Genomic DNA, 24697 nt, shown 5'->3' on the forward strand with positions numbered 1-24697 from the left:
AATAATGTGGCTGGCTGCCTTTATCTGCACTTAGTGTTTCCCCAAAAAGGTTCTCTGTGCTCTGTTACAAGCTGTAGTGGGCAGGGGTAGCAGGGAGCACTTCGACCTTTGTGTAGGTTTCTTACATTGCTGCTTTGTTCCCCCTTCCTCTGTAGCTGTGGAAGACAGTGGGGTGGGGTAGGGGTTGGGCTTTTGGTTGGGTTTGATGGGGTTGGGTTTGGCTTTTGGTTGGTTGGTTTGGGGTCTTTTTGTTTGTGGTATTTTGGGGTTTTGTGGTTTGGTTTTGGGTTTTTTTGTGTTTGGTCTAGTTTGGGTTTTTTTGTGTTTGGTTTGGGGTTTTTTTGTGCTTGTTTTTTTCTGTTTGTTTTGGTTTTGGGGTTTTCTGGGTTTGTTTTGGTTTGGGTTTTTTTGTGTTTGTTTTGGGTTTTTTGTGTTTGGGCTTTTTGTGTTTGGTTTGGTTTTGGTTTTTTGGTGTTTGGTTTTAGGGTTTTTGGTGTTTGGTTTGGGGTTTTTTGTGTTTCTTTTGGGCTTTTTGTGTTTGGTTTTGGGAGTTTTGGTGTTTGGTTTGGGTTTTTTTGTGTTTGGTTTAGGGTTTTTTGTGTTTGGTTTGGGTTTTTTTTGTTCTTTTTTTTTCTGTTTTGGTTTTGGGGTTTTCTTGGTTTGTTTTGGTTTGGGGGTTTTTTGTGTTTGTTTTGGGTTTTTTGTGTTTGGTTTGGTTTTGGGGTTTTTTTGTATTTGGTTTGGGTTTTTCAGTGTTTGGTGTGTGTTTTGTGTTTGTTCTGTTTTACCTAAAGGTGCTTAAATAGGTGATTGTTTAACCATGTGCAGCTGAGACAGGACAAGTTGGTTGTGTATTAAAATCTTTCTTCCATTTTTCATTTTGTTGAGGCAAAAAAAAAAAGGAATAAATCCCATTTGCTATTTTTTTCTCTTGTATTAGAAAACCACAGAAAATGCAAATTGTTACACAGTGAACTGTCTTAAAGCAATGAAATAAAGGTTTGGGTTCTTTACCCTTGCTGCTTTGATATATCTGTTGTTTACATGCTGTTTAGGTGCTTCTTCAACACAGAGCTTGTTAAACATTTGCAGCTGAAACCAGGAAGATAATGATACACCAATATAAAAAAAAAAAAACCACAAAATCAATCCTCCTTTCAAAAAAAAGAAAACTCAAACCCTAACAACAACCTCCCCCCTAACTTTTGTTGTATTACTACTCCACAGGAAACAGTTGTGCTGAAAAGAAGAATTAAGTGGTCTTTCAACTTCAGCCTTTTTATTGGGAGAGGGAAGAAGATCACAGAAGTGTTACCATGGGGAGAACAGCAACTAAAGGTGAGGCCTGGTAGCTTCTATCCAAGAGGCAAGAAAATAGAGAACCTGCTGCATTTGCTTTTAGAAGGTGATGGGATATTACTTGACTGTGCTGTTAGATTAAAGAAGACAGCTTATGATATGCACTGAGTACAGGTAAGACCAAACTTCACATTGGTTTGGAGTGAGCAGGCTGAATTTGGCTTGTCTTGGGACTTCTGCAAGTTCAGCCCAAGCAATTTTGTTCTGTGCCAGCCCTGAAGCCATTGGAGTGCTCTAAAATGGCAGAGTGTGTCCAGGTGTGATGTGAAATCAACTGGTACTGCATATAGCTTACAGCAGGACAATAACTGAAGTAGCACAAGGAGTCAAATTTCATCACTGCAAGTGGTATTGGCAGCTGCCTTCTTGAAGAGAAAATGAAAATTTCTTAAAGAAACACATCCACCAGAGCTCAGCCTGCTTCAGAGGTGTCACAGCTGAGAAGTTAACTGCTAAAATAAAGAGTGAGACTTCAGAAGAAACAAGGATGGTTGGGTTGGTGAAGCAAAAAGAATGTGAAGAGGCAAAGACCAACCCTCTGAAACCAGAATGCTGCTTTGCAGAGCTGCAAATGGGTAGTCCCCCCTCAGAAAAGGCTGCTGACACTTCTGTGCTTTCCTTGAGCCTTCCACCTTCAGCCCAAGCTGCTTTATGTGCTTGTGAACTCCCTTGGTAAATGATTGCCTTTTGCTGTAAGAGAGCTTCTGCAGTGGCAGAAGTCATCTGTTTAATTGTTGCACCAAGGGTTTATGGAGGAAGTTGATATCCTCAACTATGTCCCCTGAGATTTGGTGAAGGGTATCTAAAAGGTGCTCAAACCCCTGTGTGATAGGGACTGAAGAAGGCCCCTCCTTGAGCAAGGCTAAGTTTTAGTAAGCTTCATCTGTTTGTGTCACCCAAAGGTATTTCACATCCATCAGGTAGAGACAAGAGGTTTTCATGAAGTGTCTACAAATAGGACAAAGGGGAATGGCTTGAAGTGAAGGAGAGCAGGGTTAGACTGGAGTTTATCCCAAGTGCTTGCTTCATTCACAGTTGAGGAGCAGAGATTTAGACTGGAGATTAGGAAGAAATTCTTCAGAGTGAGGGTGGTGAGACTCTGGCACAGGCTGCCCAGGGAGGCTGTGGATTCCTCCTGCCTGGAGGTGTTCAAGGCCAGGTTGGATGAGGCCTTGAGCAGCTGAGACTAGTTGAGAGGTGACCCAGCCCATGGTGGAGAGTAGATGATATCTGAAGTCCCTTACAACCTGAGCCATTCTGTGGTTCTTTGACAGGAGTAGTCTCCTGCTGTTGTTTGAACACCTGATGGAGCTGAATAATTTCAGGTGGCAAAGAAATAGCTGCAGAAACCTCTAAAGCAGCATGACTGTGAGCTGCTTTCCCCCTCCCCCCACTGGACAGCAAGCAAATATCTTGAGCAGACCTTAGATTCTAAAGGTGCCTTTACTGATTAGCTTTGCTGTTGGTTTTCTTTTTTTTTCCCTGGCTTTCACAAGTCACTCAAGATAGCTTTGTCCTTTTTCTTCCTTGTCTCCCATTTGTCTTGCATGATAGATGTGGTTGCTTTTGCCTGTCTTCTGCTGAGTAATCTTATCAGCAGAAGAATTCTGTGGTTACGGATAGGGTGGCAGCAATGGAAGCACATGGAATTTGGGAGCAGTAAACAGAAAGCTCTGTGTTAAATTGATCTTCCTCTAATCTTGTTTTGCATCTGCAGCTTTAGTTGAAGAAGTGCACTGCAGGAAAAGTTGGTGGCCAAGAAAATTTGCTGCTTTTGTAATTTTAGTGTATGCCGTGTGATCTTGAAAAAAAATCGATCCTTCATGGGCTTTGGAAAGAAGTGTTTGGCCTGTATGTAATATAGGCTTACTCTGCATATGTGGCACAAATCCAGGCTGGATGAGGAATGGCTGGAGAAGAGGCTGGAGGAGAAGTTCTTGGGGGTGTCAGTTGGTGACAAACTCCCCAGGAGCCAGCAATGGTCCCTGGCAGCCCAGCAGGCAGCTGTGTGCTGAGCTGCATCCAGAGCAGGGAGAGCAGCAGCACAGGGAGGGGATTCTGCCCCTCTGCTCTGCTCTGCTCACACCCCACCTGCAGCACTGCCTCCAGTTCTGCTGCCCCCAGCACAAGAGGGACCTGGAACTGCTGGAGAGGGTCCAGAGGAGGCCACAGAGATGCTCAGAGGATGGAGAACCTCTCCTGTGGGGACAGGCTGAGAGAGTTGGGGCTGTTCAGCCTGGAGAAAAGGAGGCTCTGGGGAGACCGTAGAGCAGCCTTCCAGGACTTAAAGGGGCTACAATAAAGCTGAGAAGGGACTTCTGACAAGAGCTGGGAGTGATAGGATGAGAGGGAATGGATTGAAGCTTGAGGAGGGCAGATTGAGACTGCAGATGAGGAAGAAATTCTTTAGAGTGAGGCTGGTGAGACTCTGGCACAGGTTGCCCAGGGAGGCTGTGGCTGCCTCCTGCCTGGAGGTGTTCAGGGCCAGGCTGGATGAGGCCTTGAGCAACCTTGGCTGGTGGGAGGTATCCCTGCTCTTTGTCAGGAGGGTTGGAACTGGATGATCTTAAAGGTCCCTTCCAACCCAAACCATTCTCTGAATCTATGCATATTTCGCTAGCAGATCTCCAGAAACTTAGATGCATTACTGTGCTTTAAAAACTTTCTTTGAAAATGGCATCCTGTTCAGCAGTTGGGGGTTGATTTTTGTTTTTTTTTTAAGAGAGCTGAGGAGTTTCCTCTTCATTGCTGTTTTGACAGAATGCTCTCAAGCTGCTGTGTTTTATACTAGAAGGGAGACCAAAAGTTGTCTCTTTAAAAATGGGCTTTAGGAAGATAATGAATCAAGCTGCAGGTTTTGTTTGTGTGGTTTGGTTTTTGTTTTGTTTTGTTCACCTTGAGCTTCAAGACTCTAGAACCTCTTTACCATGGAGGTAGTGGAACACTGGAACAGGTTGCCCAGGGAGGTGGTTGAGGCTCCATCCCTGGAGATGATCAAGGTGAGGCTCAACAGGGCTCTGGGCAACCTGATCTAGTTGAGGATGCTCCTGCTGACTGCAGAGGAGGTTGGACTAGATCACCTTCAGAGGTCCCTTCTGACTCAGACCATTCTGTCATTCTACAATAAATCTCTTCTGTCTCTATGAATAAAGTTCCCATTTTCAAGTCCTGTCAGGACTTTTCAGCTGTCAAGGAATTAGTCATTGACCATGGCTAGGTGAAGATGAAAAGAAAATGCTCTTTGTGCCTGCAATGTTCCCTCTTTCATAACTTCATTTTCAAGTTCTAACTTGAAGTTTGACCAACTCGAGGGAGAACCTGTCTTGACCTACTCACCACACCCCTTCTAATCCAAGAATCTAAGTATGGAATAGAATCTTTAACTCAGAAATAGTTTTTTTTTAGGGTGGGTTTATTTTCTTCCCCCTGTTTCTTAGTGGTGTAGACAAGATGTAAAAAGATCTCAAATTGTGTGTGTGGATTGAGTGAAGCTGTTAAAAATCCTCTAGCTAAGGATGCCCCTGCTGACTGCAAAGGGGCTTGGACTAGATGATTTTTGGGGGTCCCTTCCAACCCAGACCATTCTATGACTCTATGGCTCTGTGGCTCTATGACCTGTAGCTCTATGGCTCTGTGACCTATGACTTTATGGCTCTATGGCTGTGTGACTTTATGGCTCTGTGTCCCTATGGCTCTATGATCTATGGCTCTGTGGCTCTATAGCTCTATGACTCTATGGTCTCTGGCTCTATGGCTCTATGACCTGTGACTCTATGGCTCTATAGCTAGCTCTATGTCCCTATGACTCTGTGGCTATGTGACTCTGATCTATGGCTTTGTGACGTTATAGCTTTATGGCTCTGTGACTTTATGGCTCTATGTCCCTATGGGCTCTATAGGTTTATGTCTCTGTGACCTATGTCTCTATGACTCTGTGGGAGGGTTGCTCTCTGTGGAGCTAATCCCATGGACATTTTCTGCTCCTAGCTATGTTCAGATAATGTAACACAAGGCAGTGCAGAGCTGTTTGCTTCATGCTGTACTTCTCCAGCTCTTTTGAAAGAAGAAGAGCTCAGTGATGGCCTTTGCAGTACCAGCACCACCTTGGTGGTGCCCTGAAGTCAATTCAAGGAGGTCAGTGTTTGGCAGAAGACATTATGTGTTGTGTGAAAGCCTTCTGTGTGATGCTGGCCATGGTCCTGCCGTGGATATTACATTTATGATGTGATGGAATCTTCTCTTTTAGATTCAAAGAATATTAAAAAAGAGAAAGATGGAAAGAACCAGCAGGCAAACAACCCACCCCTAAAAAGTGGTAGGTACTGCAGTGGCAGGGGGGCAGTGAAGGGACCCTGCAGGAAGGAGTGGGGGTCTGGATGGTGCTGGCTCCTGAGGCTCTTTGGAGTTGGTTGGTTATTGTATTTAATTCCATTGAATTGAATTTTAAAGTTTATTTTATTTTTAATTTTAGTATTTCTTTATTTCTTTTCAGTTTTTATTTTTTAATTTTATTTTCATTTAGTTTATTTTTTACATTTAAAATGTAATATTCTTTTATATTTTTTCTTTTCTAATTTATTTTCTATTTATTTTCTTTTTTCTTTATTATTTTCTTTTTTCTTTTCTCTTTTATTTTTTCTCTTATTTTCTCTTTTTTATTTTCTTTTATGTTTTTTATTTTCTTTTATATTTTTATTTTCTTTTTTTAGTTTCTTTTATATTTCTTATTTTCTTTTCTATTTTTTAAGCTTTTCCATTTTTTAAGCTTTCCCATTTTTTAAGTTTTTCCCATTTTTAAAATTTTTCCCATTTTTTAAGATTTCCTATTTTCTTTTCTATTTTTTATTTTCAATTTTTTTTTAGTTTAGTTTCTTTTTTAAATTTTCTTTTTCTTTTCTTTTCTATTTCTGTTATTTTCTTTCTTTCATTTTTGTCTCCACTCTCTTTGGCTGTTAGTGGTGGGGAGTGAAACCCCATGCCATTGCTTTTGTCTAACTCTGTTAGAAAAGTCTGGTTTGGTATAGCAAACGGTGGTAAAGACTGCTTGGCTTGAGCCTGATAGTTTTCCTAGCTGAGACAAGTGCTTTTTGCATATCTAATCAAAGATCTATGCAAATATTATTTTATTAAGATTATAACTGATTGTCTTTCTGCTCATCACTTGTTTCCACTTTCATGCCTTCTCACCTGCAGTTTTCTTCCCTTTCCTTAATGTGTTTGCTGCTCCTGCCAAAGAGCAGATTCTCAGTGTAATCATCTTTGAGTTGTTGTCATTACTACCTGGGTTAAATGGCCTGGGACTGGAATTTTCATAGCATTGTAGGATAGTTTGGGTTGGAAGGGAGCTCCAGAGCTCATCCAGTCCAACCCCCTGCACTCAGCAGGGACATCCTCCACCAGAGCAGGTTGCTCACAGCCTTCTTCAGCCTCACCTTCACCATCTCCAGCCATGGGGCCTCAGCTCCCTCCCTGGCCAACCTCTTGCAGTGTTGCAGCAGCCTCCTGCTGCACAACTTGTTCCTCACATCCAATCTCAATCTGCTCTGCTCTCCTTTCAAACCCTTGTCCCTGCTCCTGTCCCTGCAGCCCTTTGATCACAGCCCCTCTGCAGCCTTCTTGGAGCCCCTTCAGGTCCTGGCAGGCAGCTCTGAGGTGTGCCTGGAGCCTTTTCTTCTGCAGGCTGAACACCCCCAGCTCCCTCAGCCTGTCCAGATAGGAGAGGTTCTCCATCCTCTGGTCATCTTTGTGGTCTCCTCTGGACCTTCTCCAGCAGCTCCATGTCCCTCTTATGCTGGGGGGCCCAGAACTGGACACAGTGCTCCAGCTGGGGTCTCGTGAGAGCAGGGGAAAGTGGCAGAATCACCTCTTATTCTTCCTTGTTACTTAGAGATGGGGGGAAAAATCGTCTGTGTCTTGTCTTCCCTCTTCTGCAGTGTGAGAAGAGCTCTAGTCAAAGTGGACTGAGATAGCATGTCTGTGTTTTAGGGTAATGTTGTCTGACATGACAGATGGAGCCCCATAAGATGCTTCCCCTCTCCCCAACCCCAAGCAGCAAAGTGCTTTTCTCCTGTAGAGAAGACAAGCAGATTTCATGAGTCACTGGAAAACGTCCCTGCCTCCTGCAGGAGGGAGCAAGAAAAGCTTTGTGGAGAAGCAGTGCTGAGGAAGCAAGCCTCTGTCAGTCATCAAAAAAGAACCTGCATCAAAGAGGTGTGGCCAGCAGGTCAAGGGAGGTGATTCTGCCACTCTGCTCCTGTGAGACCCCATCTGGAGTACTGCATCCAGCTCTGGAGCCCTGAAAACAAGAAGGACATGGACCTGTTGGAGAGGGTCCAGAGGAGGGCTACAAAGATGATCAGGGGGCTGGAACACCTCTCCTAAAGGGATGGACTGAGGGAGCTGGGGGTGTTCAGCCTGGAGAAGAGAAGGCTCCAGGCAGACCTCAGAGCTGCCTTCCAATATTTGAATGGGCTACAAGAGGCTGCAGAGGGACTGTTCCCAAAGGGCTGCAGGGACAGGAGCAGGGACAAGGGTTTGAAAGGAGAGCAGAGCAGATTGAGATTGGATGTGAGGAACAAGTTGTGCAGCAGGAGGCTGCTGCAACACTGCAAGAGGTTGGCCAGGGAGGGAGCTGAGGCCCCATGGCTGGAGATGGTGAAGGTGAAGCTGGAGGAGGTTGTGAGCAACCTGCTCTGGTGGAGGATGTCCCTGCTGAGTGCAGGGGGTTGGACTGGATGAGCTTTGGAGCTCTCTTCCCACACAAACCATTCTGCAATTCTAAGATACTGATCTTGACTTGAGCAAGGCTCTCTGTACAATTTCTGTAGCATTCTTTCAGCCACACTGGATGGATGTGGTTTGGATCAGTGGGTGGAAAGTTGACTGAGTGCTAGACTCTACAAGCTCCACCTGGAGGCTGGTATTATTTCTCCTAGGTCAGCACTAGGACTGATGCTGTTTCGTGCCTTACTGACAGATGGGGGTGATTTGACAGCACACACTGTCAGCTGTTTGTGGAATGGGTCCAGAGGAGACCCATGAAGATGGTCAGAGGATTGGAGAGTTGGGGCTGTTCAGCCTGGAGAAAAGGAGGCTCTGGGGAGACCTTAGAGCAGCCTTCCAGTACCTGAGGGGGATACAAGAAAGCCAGGAAGGGACTTCTGGCAAGGGCTTGTAGGGATAGGATGAGAGGGAATGGATTGAAGCTTGAGGAGGGCAGATTGAGACTGGAGATGAGGAAGAAATTCTTTAGAGTGAGGCTGGTGAGACTCTGGCACAGGTTGCCCAGGGAGGCTGTGGCTGCCTCCTGCCTGGAGGTGTTCAAGGCCAGGCTGGATGAGGCCTTGAGCAAGCTGGGCTGGTGGGAGGTGTCCCTGCCCATGGCAGGGGCTTGGAACTGGATGATCTTTAATGTCTCTTCCAACCTAAACCATTCTGTCTGGGAGTAGTAGCCTGCAGGCTGGGAGTAAGGGCTGTGCTTCAGATGGACCTCCCCACGCGAGAGAAACGGAACCTGATACGATTCAAAGACAAATAGAGATTTCCTCTGGCACCTCGGCAGCCCTGCAGCAGCCCAGGCAGGAAGCTGAGTGGCTGCCTGGAGAGCAGAGAAGCTCTGGAGTGCTGGCAGGCAGCAAGCTGAGCGTGGGGCAGCAGTGAGCTCTTGCGGTGGGAGACCTGAAGTGCATATGGAATCCGATCAGAGCTGTAGGCAGCAGCAGGCTCAGAGGAGGGGTATGCTGCTCTGGGGAACTTGTGAGCCTGTATCTGGAGTATTGTGTTCAGTCAGGAGCTCCCCAGCAAGCTGGCTGCAGTCCACCAAAAAACTGAAGGAGCTGGGATGTAGGAACCCAAACCATTCTGTGCTTCTGTGTAACCAGAGTTCACAGGCTGAAAGCAGAGAAATTGGTTCTTCAGCTGAAAGAAGAGAAAGTTTATGTCTTCAGTTACCTGACAGCCAGGCTCTTCTCTGAGGTGCAGTGGAAGGATGAGAAGAAACAAAATTCCTGCTTGATGGACGTGAAAAAAAAGCTCCTTCACCTGGGTTAGGGCAATCCCAAGCACAAATCCAGGCTGGATGAGGAGTGGCTGGAGAACAGCCTGGAGGAGAAGGCCTTGGGGGTGTCAGTTGGTGACAAACTCTCCAGGAGCCAGCAATGGTCCCTGGCAGCCCAGAGCCAGCTGTGTGCTGAGCTGCATCCAGAGCAGGGAGAGCAGCAGCACAGGGAGGGGATTCTGCCCCTCTGCTCTGCTCTGCTCACACCCCACCTGCAGCACTGCCTCCAGTTCTGGGGCCTCCAGCACCCTGAGAGCACAGAAAAGCTTTTGGCATTGAGAGTTTGTTTTTTTTTTTCAGTGCAATGCATCTTGCATATTACAGGCATCCACTCCTGTCCTGTTTCTATGGCTGCACTAATTAAATGCTAATTAACACCATCTCAGAGAGCTTGACTTTAATGCAGTGAATCTTCACAGGTGGAGTTCTAATTTAAACTTCAGGTCATTTCTTCTTGGTGGAGGAGTTTTTGATGGGTGGGATCAAAGAGCCTCCCTCACAGTAGTGTTTTCTCCTGGCTTTCTCTGCAGCTGGCTGCTTGTGTTGACTTGTTTGCCTTTCTAGGAAGTGTTCCTTGGAAAAAAAAGCCAACTCTTTGTTTCCCTATGTTCTCTTGGGTCACAGGACCATAGAATGGTCTGTGTTGGAAGGGACCACCAAAGGTCACCCAGTCCAACCCCCTGCACTCAGCAGGGACATCCTCCACTAGAGCAGGTTGCTCACAGCCTTCTTCAGCTTCACCTTCACCATCTCCAGCCATGGGGCCTCAGCTCCCTCCCTGGCCAACCTCTTGCAGTGTTGCAGCAGCCTCCTGCTGCACAACTTGTTCCTCACATCCAATCTCAATCTGCTCTGCTCTCCTTTCAAACCCTTGTCCCTGCTCCTGTCCCTGCAGCCCTTTGATCACAGTCCCTCTGCAGCCTTCTTGGAGCCCCTTCAGGTCCTGGCAGGCTGCTCTGAGGTCTGCCTGGAGCCTTCTCTTCTCCAGGCTGAACACCCCCAGCTCCCTCAGCCTGGCCTCATGGCAGAACTGCTCCAACCCCCTGATCGTTTTCCTGGCCCTCCTCTGGACCTATTCCATCAGGTCCATGTCCTTCCTGTGCTGAGGACTCCAGAGCTGGACTCAGCCCTGCAGGTGAGGTCTCCCCAGAGCAGAGCTAAGTGGCAGAATCACCTCTCTTGACCTCCTGGTCACACCTCTTTGGATGCAGCCCAGGCTGCCATTAGCCTTCTGGGCTGCCCACATCCACCAGAATTCCCAAGTCCTTTTCCAGAGTGCTGCTTTCTGTCACCTCATCCCCCCAGATTTCCAGTCCTGCTGTAACAGTTGGGTTCATCTGGGCAGTGCTGGACTACAGAGATAATTTTTCAAAGGAGGTGGATGGTTTTTTCTCCTGGTGAAAGGTGCTGTTTCTGAAGTATCTACCTTTATGTGGTCCTGAGGATGATGACAGTCGGGGTCTGAGTCATGGTTGCAGCTTTTACATCATGTTAGAGCTGAGACAGCTGGGTTCTGGCTAACATTTGCTTTCTGATAGATTTCATAGATTCATATAATGGTTTGGGTTGGAAGAGCCCTTAAAGATCATCCAGTTCCAACCCCCTGCCATGGGCAGGGACACCTTCCACCAACCCAGGTTGCTCAAGGCCTCATCCAGCCTGGCCTTGAACACCTCCAGGGAGGAGGCATCCACAGCCTCCCTGGGCAACCTGTACACCCTCACTGTACAGAATTTCTTCCTAATCTCCAGTCTAAATCCCAACCTTGAAGCCATGTTTTATGTTTTTATTGAATTGATTTAGCAAGGCAAACTCTGATTTTTATTTTTACCTTTAAATCAGAAGTCAACCTGAAGTGACAATGTCATTATCAGACTCAAAGAAGATTTGTTGCAGGAGAAAACTTCATCACAGCAGTTCATCATATTTGATTTTTGCAGCCTCCTTGGCCTGTCCATGAAAAGAGGAATGGATCTGGGGCTACTTTCTGGAGCAATCTCTGAAGAGCCATTTCCAGACCATGCCTTCCTGCAATACAACTCTCTAAGAGATGCTCAAGTTAATGTGCCCTGCCTTTTGTGGTGGAACTCTCTAAATGTGCAAATAAAACTTTAATTTCAGAAGAGACAAACTTCCAGGGTGGTGTATGGAAAGCTCTTTGTTCCCAGCCTGCATACAGACCACCACATTAACAGCTTTGGGGATTTTCTGCACTCCTTACATAGCAAAACAGCTCCATGGCCTCTGCAGTGCCAAGGACAAACCACTTCTACACTTCTGAGTCTGCTGTGCCCAAAACCAGAGGCCCTCAGGAGGTCAAGGGGTTGATTCTCTTCTGCTTGGAGGCACTGTGTGTGTTTTCATCTCAGTACAGTGCCCCTGCAGCCAGACTCTTGGGTTTGAGCACTACTGCTCTGAAGGCTGTGCTGTGGCAAGAGCTGAAAATGTTTCCTTTCTCTGCCTCTTTGCTTCTCCACTGCTGGAAGTGGCAGAGAGGAGTTTACCTGTGCCCAGGGGTGTTTTGGGAAGGATTAGTGATAGATTTGATGCAACCTTTCCATCCTCAGGGTGGGTTTTGGTACAGGCTGTGTGAGTGGCCACTGCAGAGCCTCTGGGTGGCATCGCTGCAGCGTTCTGGGGTGGGTTTTACTCTTCAGCAACATCAGAAAGATGCCAGCTGCCCAACCAAGGAAAATAAGCAAAAGAGCTGACTCAGTGAATGTAGGAACAAAAATATTAGCTGTGCTGTTTCTCTTGTGCTTTCTATTATTTGGTGCTTGCTTATCTTTGATGTTAGTGCTTCATGCTCTTCCATTCATGCAGAAGTGATGGCACTGACTCACTCCAGCGTAGACTACACTCACCCATAAACAATGCCAAGGCTAACACTGGAAAAAAGACCTTGATCCTGTTGCTGAATGTTGCCAGAACCACAGAATTTATCTGGTTGGAAGAGAGCTCCAAGCTCACCCAGTCCAGCCTTTGACCCAGCACTAAGCACCAGCTCCACACTGCTTGAACACCCCCAGGGATGGTGACTCCAGCACTGCCCTGGGCAGAACATTCCAATGTCTGAGAGCCCTTCCAGTGAAGAAATATTTCCTAACACCCAGCCTGAACCTCCCCTGGTGCAGCTTGGAACCATTTCCTCTGCTCCTGTCCCTTGTCACCAAGGAGCAGAGGCTGCCCCCTCCTCACCCCAACCTCCCTTCAGGGAGCTGTAGAGAGCAATGAGGTCTCCCTCAGCCTCCTCTTCTCCAGCCTGAACACCCCCAGCTCCCTCAGCCCCTCCTCAAGCCCAGGGTCTCCAGGCCCTTCTCCAGTCTCATTGCCCTTCTCTGGACAGGCTCCAGCCCCTCAATGTCCTTCCTGGAGCGAGGAGCCCAGAGCTGAACACAGCACTCGAGGTGTGGCCTCAGCAGTGCTGAGCACAGGGGGATGTCACCTCCTGTCCCTGCTGCTGCTGAGCACAGGGGGATGTCACCTCCTGTCTCTGCTGCCCTCCCTGTCTCTGATTCATACCAGGATGCCCTTGGCCTTCTTGCCCACCTGGGCACTGCTGACTCATGGTCAGTCAACTATCAACCAACACCCCCAGGTACCTCTCCAAGTAGCAGCTTTCCAGCCACACATCCCCAAGTCTGTAGCTTGCTTACACTGCAAAGAGACTTCATCAGGCTTCAAAGAGACAAGGCTGCAGCTGGAGGGCTGAGATCTTTTGCTTTCAGCGGGCTCTGGATGTTCTTCTCAGTATGTGTTTCAGCAGCACCTAGATGTCTGTGTTCAACATGTATCACCTCAGTACCCCCAGGAGACTCTCACACCTGCCCTGCTGGTAGGGGAACTACAGAAAGGCTGAAGTGATTTGGTACAAAGAGGCTTAGGAGGTCCTTGTGCAGAGAATTAAATCTGGATAAATCCTGATTTGTCTCTTTGTATGTGGAGCACCCCAGCAACAAGAAACCCAAATCACTGGGGGAAGGTTTGTATTGATTTTTGCCTTTTGTGTGATCACCCCTGTCAATTGATGCCACTTCTTAAAACTCCTTCAAGGGTTGTGTGTTTTCCAAAGGTCTCCTCCCTGGGGGGTGTTCAAGGCCAGGTTGGATGAGGCCTTGAGCAGCTGAGTCTAGTGGAGAGGCCATGGTGGGGAGGTTGGAGTAGATGAGCTATGCGGAGGTCCTTTCCAACCTGAGCCATCCTATGACTGCCATGTTCTTGAAAAAAAGAAAGTCCTCTCCAAGACTGCTGGGGGGGGACTTTGTGTCCCTGTCTTTCCCCAATCCCCCTTTTCACTGAAGTTCCCTTTAAAAACTGCCTGTATGGTCTTCTTTTTTTTTATCTTGTGTCTTGCAGAACAGTTTAATTGGGATGATTATCTGAAAGAGACTGAATCAGTAGCTGCCCCTCTGCATTGTTTCAGACAGGTATGGCAGAAGCTCTTCTGCAAGTGTGTGTGTGTGTCTGTGGATGCATGTTCCAGGGTGATGCTAGAGGGACTGCTTGCAAGCTTTGCATTTGACTTCTTTTGATCTCTGGCTCTCAGTAGCTTACAGGTTTTGCAAACGTGAGCTCCTGAAGTTTTTCATTCCTGGTGTGTGCCTTGAGCCAGACTTTGAGGGTTTCATTACAGCTGTAGTTTTGGACTCTCTTTTTCCCTTTAGGGACAGGGATCCACTGGAGAGAGTCCAAGGGTGATTGAGGGACTGGAGACTGCCCTATGAGGAGAGGCTGAGAGCCCTGGGGGTGGTTAGTGTGGAGAAGAGAAGGCTGAGAGGGATCTGATCAATGTCTATCAAGATCTGAGGGCTGGGGGTCAGGAGGGAGGGGACAGGGACAGGCTCTGCTCAGTTGCACCCTGGGATAGGACAAGAGGCAATGGATGGAAACTCCAGCACAGGAGGTTCCACCTCAACATGAGGAGGAACTTCTTCTCTGTGAGGGTCACAGAGCCCTGGAACAGGCTGCCCAGAGAGGTTGTGGAGTCTCCTTCTGTGGAGCCTTTCCAGCCCTGTCTGGATGTGTTCTGTGTGACCTGTGTTGGATTCTCTGGTCCTGTTCTGGCAGAGGGGTTGGGCTGAATGATGTTTGGAGGTCCCTTCCAACCCCTAACATCCTGTGAGCCTGTGTGATCCTTCTAAAAAAAAAAGAAGTCATGCAAACAGGTAGTTTGATCAGAGTTCAACAATGTTTTCTCTTTGTTATTCATCAGTCTCAGAGGTGAAATGGTTTGAGTGAGAATTAGAAGTTTGGCTGATCCCCAGAGAAGCCTTTCAGCTGCCCCATTCCTGAAAGGGTCATTTCAGCTCTGCTAAGCTGCAAGATGTGTGTTTAGTAGAATTAATTCATCACTTCTTTTCTGGATCTCTCAAACATGGTCAATTTTGTCATTTTCTGGACTTTCAACTGAGGAGTAACAGAGAACTGAATCTAAAAAGTGAAGAAATCCAGAGGTACATAGAGGAATACAAAGACAACACTGGTTGTATAATGAAGAGAGTTTAATCTACTGCTTTGTATTTTACATTGTGCCCTACAAGTTGGGTTTGCCCCACAGCTGATGGCTTGCTCTGTGTTTGCAGATGAGGTTTGCATCTACCAAGGGGCAATGGTTTGAAAGTGGAGGAGAGGAGGTTGAGGTTGGACTTCAGGAGGAAGTTCTGCACAATGAGAGTGGGGAGACACTGGAACAGGCTGCCCAGGGAGGTGGCTGAGGTCCTTGGAAACGTTCAAAATGAGACTTGGTGTGTTCCTGGGCATCCTGCTCTAGCTGGTTGCAGGGGGGTTAGACAAGATGACCTTTGAGGGTTTCTTCCAACCCCATGGAATCCATGAATCTTGTGTGAGCTTTCAGAACTCAGACCTCCAGCCTTCTAGAGACTGAGGTGACCTCTGACATTTCTCCCTCTGAAGAGGGAGCTGGGGCCAGTATTTCCCTGAGTTGAGGAGTGCCTTAGCTGTTCAAATAGGATGAGTTGTGGTCTGTAGGTGTGTCAGGAAGAGGGATGCTGAAGGAATTGGGTAGTTCAGAATGACAGGACTGTAACAGGTGTGACAAGAAGTGGATTTGGCACGTTCAGAAAGGTATCTTCTAGGTCTCTTGGTAGCTGGATTGTACTGTGAATGATAGTGGCCTTCAGTGGGGACCTAAAAAGAAACACAGTCTGGGGGCAGGGGGCGGGAGAGGAATTGTCACTCAGTGGATCTGAAGTAGTTGCAGGAGTGGAGAACAGGGAGAGAGAAATTCAGGTGGCAGAATCTCTTTGTACTAAACCTTGAATGTCAGCTTGCTTTTTGCAGCTGAGGATAGGGGACAGAGCCCCTCAGAGAGCTGGCTCAGAACAGCAGTGTGCAGGGATTCGTGAAGGGAGCTTCCAGAATGAATCCCTGGGGGCTGTAAACTCTGCTTGGGTAGACCCAACAGTGTGTTGGGTGACTCTGAGGTTAATGCCATGCTCACAGACCACCATGGCCAGAGTGTACCCTCCTGAGAGATGGAGCTACTGCAGGAAGCTCCTCAGAAGCCTTGAAGTGTGTGCCTGTCTTGCATCTTCCCTTCTAATGCTCAAGAGGCTCAAACTGAGCAATCAGCTAAAACCTCAAAGACACTCAAGAGCCATGCATTGGCTGAAACAGGAAGGTCTGAGTGGTCTGTGCCCAGCTCTGGAGCCCTCAACACAGGAAGGACATGGACCTGATAGAGAGAGGGTACAGAGGAGGGCTGCAAAGATGGTAAAAGGGTTGGAGCACCTCTGCCATGAGGACAGGCTGGGGGAGCTGGGATTGTTCAGCCTGGAGAAGAGAAGGCTCTAAGCACACCTCAGAGCAGCCTGCCAGGACCTGAAGGGGCTCCAAGAAGGCTGCAGAGGGACTGTTCCCAAAGGGCTGCAGGGACAGGAGCAGGGACAAGGGTTTGAAAGGAGAGCAGAGCAGATTGAGATTGGATGTGAGGAACAAGTTGTGCAGCAGGAGGCTGCTGCAACACTGCAAGAGGTTGGCCAGGGAGGGAGCTGGGGCCCCATGGCTGGAGATGTTGAAGGGGAGGCTGGAGAAGGCTGTGAGCAACCTGCTCTAGAGGAGGATGTCCCTGCTGAGTGCAGGGGGTTGGGCTAGGTGATCTTTGGAGCTCCCTTCCAACTCAACCTATTCCATGATTCTGTCATCTGGCCTGCTCCCAGGCTGTGTGGGTTGGAGAGCAGAGCCTGCACTGCTGTGCATAGCCAATTTCAAAGCAAGTTACAGATGCAGGCTTTCAGTTTTTCTAGGAGTTGACCTTTCAGCAGAAAGTGATCTGCAGTGTTAGTGCAGAGCTGCAGAACGTTTGCAGGTTTTAGCCACTGAGGTGCTTGAGCTTCATGTAGATTGGGTTGGAGGTGAATTGGATGTACCATTATGGGCACTGGAGAGGCCACCTTCAGTCCTGGGGTCAGGTCTGGGCCACTCACTCAGGGAAGGACATTGAGGAGCTGGAGCAGTCCAGAGATGGACAAGGAAGCTGCTGAAGGGTCTGGAGAGCAGGGCTGGGAAGGAGCAGCTGAGGGAGCTGGGGGTGTTCAGTCTGGAGAAGAGGAGGCTGAGGGAGACCTCACTGCTCTCTACAGCTCTCTGAAAGGAGATTGCAGCTAGGTGGGGGTTGGTCTCTTGTCCTTAATGACAGGTGATAGGATGAGAGGAACTGGCCTCAGGTTGCCCTAGGGGAGGTTTAGGTTGGACATGAGGAATAGTTTATTGGCCCAGGCTGCCCAGGACAGTGGTGGAGTCCCCATCCCTCTAGGGGTTTCAAAGCCATGGAGATGTGGTGCCAAGGGCTGTGGTTTAGCACCAGAGTTGGTCGAGAATGGTTGAACTCAATGATCTTGAAGGTCTTTACCAACTGAAAGAGTTCTGTGACTCTCTGAAACACACTGCTGTGGCCAGCCAGAAAACAAATAGCAGGGAGAAGCCTAATCTGACAATTACCCATCCAGAATTTGTGGCCTCTGGGGATTCTACAAAGTTGCAAATTTTGTAGTAATTAAACATGACCTGGGGAGCAATAAATTAAAGCCTTTGCCATAAATTAAGATACAAGCACAGACAGCTAATGGAAATTGATTCAAGTGTTTATCTTCATTTGGGAGGGATTTTATCTGCTGCTCTAACTTGTTTTTAATTACTGCTTGAAGTTTCAATGCATTCCAAGTCTCTTGCTCTCTAAAATTGTTTTGTTTTGGGGTTTTTTTTCTGTCTAAGGAGCTGAACATTTTAAATAATAAAAAAAAAAAGCTCAGTCCCTTGTGCTTTGAAGAGAGCTTAAAGCCAGGCTGTTAATGAGCAAGGTTTGTTAGGTTGCTGCAAGGATTGGACTGGCATGGAGGAGATTTTTAGGGAGCATGCCTTGAGTTGTAGTTTTTTAAGCAAGTTCACCTTCTTGCAATCAAACAAACTCGTCAGTGTCTCAAATTCAGCTGCCTTTCATGGTCCTAGAATCACAGAAACACAGAATGTTGAGGTTGGAAGGGACCTCCAGGGATCATCCAGTCCAAGCCCCTGCCAGAGCAGCAGCACCCAGGGCAGCTCACACAGGAACACAGCCAGGGGGCTTTGCAATGGCTCCAGACAAGGAGACTCCACAACCTCTGTGGGCAGCCTGCTCCAGGGCTCCATCACCCTCACCACACAGCAGTGTCTCCTCATGCTGAGGTGGCACCTCCTGTGCTCCAGCTCTTCCTGCTGCACCTTGTCTTGTCTATGGGCACCACCAAACAGAGTCTGGCACCTGCATCCTGACCCCCACCCCTCAGCTGTTGATAGACATTGATCAGATCCCTCTCAGCCTCCTCTTCTCCAGACTGAACAGCCCCAGGGCTCTCAGTCTCTGTTCAAAGCAGAGATTTCAAGCTTGACAAGCAACACCCTGAAATTGAATTGCCCTTTAAACTTCGTGTGCTCAGACTCCCCTTTCAGCAGCCTGCTGTCTAACTCACTGTTCACTGAATGTTGCTTCCCAATTTGGTTTTGGGGCTCAGGCTCCTCTGGGGATCCTGCAGTTGGTCTGGGGTCTTATGGTAAAAAGTGCACCTGCACACCATAGCAAGGGGAGCCACAGAGTCATAGAGTGCTTTAGGCTGGAAGGGACCCCAAAGATCATCCAGTTCCAGGACCCTGCCATGGGCAGGGACACCTCCCACCAGCCCAGGTTGCTCAAGGTCTCATCCAGCCTGGCCTTGAACACCTCCAGGCAGGAGGCATCCACAGCCTCCCTGGGCAACCTGTGCCAGAGTCTCACCAGCCTCACTCTATAAAGAATTTCTTCCTCATCTCCAGTCTCAATCTGCCCTCCTCAAGCTTCAATCCATTCCCTCTCATCCTATCACTCCCAGCCCTTGCCAAAAGTCGTTTCCCAACTTTCTTGCAGCCCCCTTCAGGTACTGGCAGGCTGCTCTAAGGTCTCCCTGGAGCCTTCTCTTCTCCAGGCTGAACAGCCCCAACTCTCTCAGCCTGTCCCCAGAGGGGAGGTTCTGCAGCCCTCTGAGCATCTTTGTGGCCTCCTCTGGATCTGCTCCAGCAGCTCCATGTCCCCCTTAGTCCGTCTTATGCTGGGGGCAGCAGAACTGGGCATTTGACTCCTTTCCTTTCCCCCCTGCTCGTTGGCATTCCCTGCTTTTTCTACCAATGCATTCAGCTCTCCATGCCCAAGCTGCCACTTAGGGCTCCTCACACAAGTTTTCTGTGGCTCTGGGATTGCCTGCTTTCATTCCGTAAAATGCTTTTCACATTAACTCCTTTTCCTGCCTTCTCCCTGTGAATTGCAAGTTTTTCTTCTTTTCTTCCTCTTGCCTGCTTCTTCTTCTTTTCTTCATCAAGTCTCTGAAATGGTAGCTTTTGGTACGTTGTCACAGAATCACAGAATCAGCCAGGTTGGAAGAGACCTCCAAGATCATCAAGTCCAACCAATCACTCAACCTTAAGTAATCAACTAGACCATGGCTCTGAGTGCCTCATCCAGGCTTTTATTAAACACCTCCAGGGATGCTGATCCCAGCACCTCCCTGGAAGATTGAATATTCAGCTGCCTCTTCTCACTTACAGCCAGAGAATGGTTTGGGTTGGAAGGGAGCTCCAAAGGGCATCCAGCCCAACCCCCTGCACTCAGCAGGGACATCCTCCTCTAGAGCAAGTTGCTCACAGCCTTCTCCAGCCTCCCCTTCACCATCTCCAGCCATGGGGCCTCAACTCCCTCCCTGGGCAACCTCTTGCAGTGTTGCAGCAGCCTCCTGCTGCACAACTTGTTCCTCACCTCCAATCTCAATCTGCTCTGCTCTCCTTTCAAACCCTTGTCCCTGCTCCTGTCCCTGCAGCCCTTTGGGCACAGTCCCTCTGCAGCCTTCTTGGAGCCCCTTCAGGTCCTGGCAGGCTGCTCTGAGGTCTCTCCAGAGCCCTTCCTTCCCCAGGCTGCACAACCCCAGCTCCCTCAGCCTGTCCTGGTAGGACTCGGAAGTTTAAAAGCTTCTTTTTACCATTTCTGTGATCGGTTTGGATGGCAGAAGGCTGTGTACTGAAATGGGCTGGGAAGTTTGGCACCACTAACATCAACAAGCCAAAGTCTTTTTTCACCCTTTCCTTGCAGTCTAGAGTTCCCCCTAGCAACGATTTCAAGGTGGGCATGAAGCTGGAAGCTCGGGACCCTCGCAACGTCACCTCGGTCTGCATAGCCACAGTCATTGGGACCTCTGGGGCCAGGCTGCGGCTCAGGCTGGATGGCAGTGACAACAAAAATGATTTTTGGAGGCTGGTGGATTCCTCAGACATACAGCCCATCGGGACCTGTGAAAAGAAAGGGGGCATGCTCCAGCCCCCCCTGGGTAAGGAGCGAAGCTGCTCACCTGAGCTTCCTGGGGGTTCCTCGGGGGGTACCCAGTTCGCTGTGATGGCCAAAGAATGTTTTTCACAGGTGCTCCCTTCACTGTTGAGGAGCAGAGAGAGAGTTGAGGCTGCCCAGAGGAGGCCACAAAGATGATCAGAGGGCTGGAGAACCTCCCCTGTGGGGACAGGCTGAGAGAGTTGGGGCTGTTCAGCCTGGAGAAGAGAAGGTTCCAGGGAGACCTTAGAGCAACCTTCCAGTACCTGAAAGGAGCTACAAGAAAGCTGGGAAGAGACTTTTGGCAAGGGCTAGGAGTGATAGGATGAGAGGGAATGGATTGAAGCTTGAGGAGGGCAGATTGGGACTGGAGATGAAGAAGAAATTCTTTATAGAGTGAGGCTGGTGAGACTCTGGCACAGGCTGCCCAGGGAGGTGGTGGATGCCTCCTGCCTGGAGGTGTTCAAAGCCAGGCTGGATGAGACCTTGAGCAGCCTGGGCTGGTGGGAGGTGTCCCTGCCCCTGGCAGGGGGTTGGAACTGGATGATCTTTGGGATCCCTTCCAACCCAAACCATTCTAAGAATATATCATAAAGGCTGACTTTAGCTTTTTGTCTAAAAGATCCACTTCCAGGCAGGTTTGCAATGTCCCCAGACAAGGAGACTCCACAACCTCTCTGGGCAGCCTGCTCCAGCCCTCTGCCACCCTCACAGGCAAAAAGCTTTCCCTTCTCTTGCCCTGGCACCTCCTCTGCTCCAGCTGGCACCCAGTGCCCCTTGTGCTGGCCTTGGCCAGCCCTGAGCAGAGCCTGGCTCTGTCCTCCCCACACTGCCCTGCACATCTTTCTCCCCAGCACTGAGGGCAGCCCTCAGGCTCCTCTGCTCCCAGCTCCAAGCCCCAGCTGCCTCAGCCTGGCCTCACAGGGAGATCTTCCACTGCCTGCAGCAGCTTGGGGGCTCTGCCATGGACTCTCTCCAGCACTTCCCTCAGTTCCTTCTTCACCTGAGGGGCCCAGACCTGCACACAATATTCCAGATGTGGCCTCCCCAGGACAGAGCAGAGGGGCAGGAGAACCTCTCTGACCTCCTCCCCACAGCCCTTCTACTGCAGCCCAGGATGCCCTTGGCCTTCTTGGCTACCAGGGCATACTGCTGGCTCATGGTCAACCTTCCATCCACCAGCACCCCCAGGTCCTTTTCCCCTGTGCTGCTCTCCAACAGCTCAGTCCCCAACCTGTCCTGGTCCATGAGAACCCTTCCACAGTCATCAGTAGATGGCTGGATACCTTCTCTTGGGGCTCTGTTTCTAACACCTATTGGGTCAGGCTGCTTGCACACCTACCAACACCTACCAGGCAGCTTTTCTCCTGCACCCAGGCTTACCTGCCCTCCAAATAATTGCTCCTTATTCAGGAAAGAATTCCAGTGCCATTATTTTGTCCCTCCTGCCTTAGATTTTTCTAGAGCTATGCTGAATTCCAGCAATCAAACATTCTGGCATACCTAGGGACATTTCTGAGAAAGCCTTTTTGGCACTTGTACAGCATGCTGTTCCTGGGCAGAGCTGGGAGCTAATTGGGTGTGTAATTACCTCCTGTTAAGGCATTTAAGCAATTTTCTTTTTTTCTTTTCTTTTTCTTTTTTTCCTCCTGAGTGGTATGGAACCTTCTGGATGTTAATGTTCTGCTTCTGTCCCAGTAACCAGCTGAAACAGTCCCTCCTACCTGATTTTCAGTTGAATTATGCATGTGACATGAAGGTTTTCATAAAGAGATGAATATAGCAAAGGGTTCCTGTTCCAGCCTCTGTTTCTCATAGTTCACAGGCTCACAGGATGTCAGGGGATGGAAGGGACCTCTGGAGATCTTCCAGTCCAACCCCCTGCCAGAGCAGGAGCAGAGAATCCAGCACAGGTCACACAGGAACACATCCAGACAGGGCTGGAAAGGCTCCAGAGAAGGAGACTCCACAACCTCTCTGGGCAGCCTGCTCCAGGGCTCTGGGACCCTCACAGTGCAGAAGTTCCTCCTCATGTTGAGGTGGAACCTCCTGTGCTGCAGTTTCCATCCATTGCCCCTTGTCCTATCCCAGGGTGCAGCTGAGCAGAGCCTGTCCCTGTCCCCTCCCTCCTGACCCCCAGCCCTCAGCTATTGATAGACATTGATCAGATCCCTCTCAGCCTTCTCCTCTCCACACTAACCACCCCCAGGGCTCTCAGCCTCTCCTCACCAGGCAGTCTCCAGTCCCTTCAGCATCCTTGCAGCCCTCCCTTGGACTCTCTCCAGCAGATCCCTGTCCCTCCTGACCTGGGGAGCCCAGAACTGGATGCAATATTCCAGGAGAGGTCTCAGCAGGGCAGAGCAGAGGGGCAGGATTGAGATCTTAATGTTTTCATCAAATTGTACTGAGGATAACCTTGGGCTCTGGTTTTGCCAGGGTGACTGAAAGGCCAGATGAAGGTAATTCAAACTGTTGTTTAGTTGTCATTCCCCTGTCTGGCAAATCTCTCTTGTGTTTGAGTCTCCCCACATGGATAGGTTGTAGAAAGACCAGGACTAATAATCAGCTCATAGAATTCATAGATTCATAGAATGGTTTAGGTTGGAAGGGATCCCAAACCTGATCTTTACAATGAACTATTGATCTTTAAACCTATTTTATGAGTAGAATGAGTTAATGTGTAAAAAGCATCTATTAAGCAGACAAGGATGAAAAAGCAGCAGCTGCCTGCATGTTTACTTTGCAAAAGATTTCATAGGTTTATAGATTCAGACAATGCTTTAAGTTGGAAGGGACCCCAAAGATCATCCAGTTCCAAACCCTGCCATGGGCAGGGACACCTCCCACCAGCCCAGGTTGCTCAAGGTCTCATCCAGCCTGGCCTTGAACACCTCCAGGCAGGAGGCATCCACAGCCTCCCTGGGCAGCCTGTGCCAGAGTCTCACCAGCCTCACTGGAAAGAATTTCTTCCTCATCTCCAGTCTCAGTCTGCCCTCCTCAAGCTCCAATCCATTCCGTCTCTTCCTATCACTCCCAGCTCTTGTCAGAAGTCCTTTCCTGGCTTTCTTGTAGCCCCCTTCAGGTTCTAAAAGGCTGCTCTAAAGTCTTCCTGCAGCGTTCTCTTCTCCAGGCTGAAGAACCCCTCTAGAGTCCCCCCATGATGCCAGCATTTATTGAGGATGAGGTTTAGGTGTTGCAAGCTAGTTCCAACTTGCAGCCTACTTCTTCAACTGGAGGTAGCTTGAAGCTACCACTTAAAGAACTATTAGAGCACACGATCCAGCTCTGGATGACTTCATGATTTAACTGATCAAGAATTGCAGATATGCTCCACCCTTCCTAGTTCCTTTTTTTTACGGAGAATTGTTGAGACTCAGTTCTGAGGGAACTCCTCAGCTCCTGGCAGATTCTGCTGCTGTTTGCTGTATAGAAGATTTTCCAGTTTGCTCTATTTTGTCTTTTTGTTGGTGGTGGTTTTTATTTCTTCGGGGTTTTTTTGTTTTGTTTTGTCTTTTTTCTTTGTAGAACTTTGCCAGACATAGAACTCCTAGACACAGAAAAGAATTCCACTCTTTTCTGTTACCTTAGTCAGTACTTTGAAACATCCTTTTGGAAAGCAGAGAAAGAAAAAAAGTTGTGGAGTTGTTGTTGTCTTTGTTGGGTTTTGTTTGTTGTTTTTTATTGTTTGTTGTTCTGTTTCATTTTGGTTTCTTTTTTAACAGAAAATATTTCATTCTGAGGGAAGGTGAATCTGGAATGAGAATGTTGGCAGCCAAACCCTTGTTCTGTTTGAATGGAGTACTTAATTTCTGCTTTTTACTCTCATTTGTGCTTTTTACTCACTTACTAGTGAAGGATTGTGGCCTTTCATGGGCTCCAAGAAGGCTGCAGAGGGACTGTGCCCAAAGGGCTGCAGGGACAGGAGCAGGGACAAGGGTTTGAAAGGAGAGCAGAGCAGATTGAGCTTGGATGTGAGGAACAAGTTGTGCAGCAGGAGGCTGCTGCAACACTGCAAGAGGTTGGCCAGGGAGGGAGCTGAGGCCCCATGGCTGGAGATGGTGAAGGGGAGGCTGGAGAAGGCTGTGAGCAACCTGCTCTGGTGGAGGATGTCCCTGCTGAGTGCAGGGGGTTGGACTGGATGACCTCTGAAGGTCCTTTCTAACCCAACCCATTCTGTGATTCTATGATCTTCCAGTTTATGTCTTCTAATATGGTTCCTGCTTTTATTAAAATGATTTAAAGGCTGTTGATTTATTTTCATGGAATCATAGAGTCATTAAGGTTGGAAAAGACCTTCAAGATCATTGAGTCCAACCCTAACCCAACTCCCATGGCCACTAAACCATGTCCTGAAGCACCACAGCTACAGCTTCCTGAACACCTCCAGGGATGGTGATTCCACCACCTCCCTGGGCAGCCTGTTCTGCACTGTCATTGTGCAG

General features: G+C 48.6%; 1 protein-coding gene across 1 annotated transcript in view; it reads left to right on the forward strand.

Moving 5' to 3' along the window:
- Positions 1-1233: 1233 nt before the first annotated feature.
- Positions 1234-24697, forward strand: part of SCML2 (Scm polycomb group protein like 2) — a 60756-nt gene continuing 37292 nt past the window's right edge. Inside the window, exons 1-4 of the mRNA XM_054383131.1 lie at positions 1234-1338; positions 5606-5674; positions 13772-13842; positions 20025-20259. Of these exons, the coding sequence (XP_054239106.1) occupies positions 1317-1338; positions 5606-5674; positions 13772-13842; positions 20025-20259 (397 nt within the window). The 5' untranslated portion in view covers positions 1234-1316. The remainder of the gene's footprint in view (positions 1339-5605; positions 5675-13771; positions 13843-20024; positions 20260-24697) is intronic.

This window comes from Indicator indicator, chromosome 1, assembly GCF_027791375.1.
Source record: "Indicator indicator isolate 239-I01 chromosome 1, UM_Iind_1.1, whole genome shotgun sequence".
Taxonomy (NCBI): Eukaryota; Metazoa; Chordata; class Aves; order Piciformes; family Indicatoridae; genus Indicator; species Indicator indicator.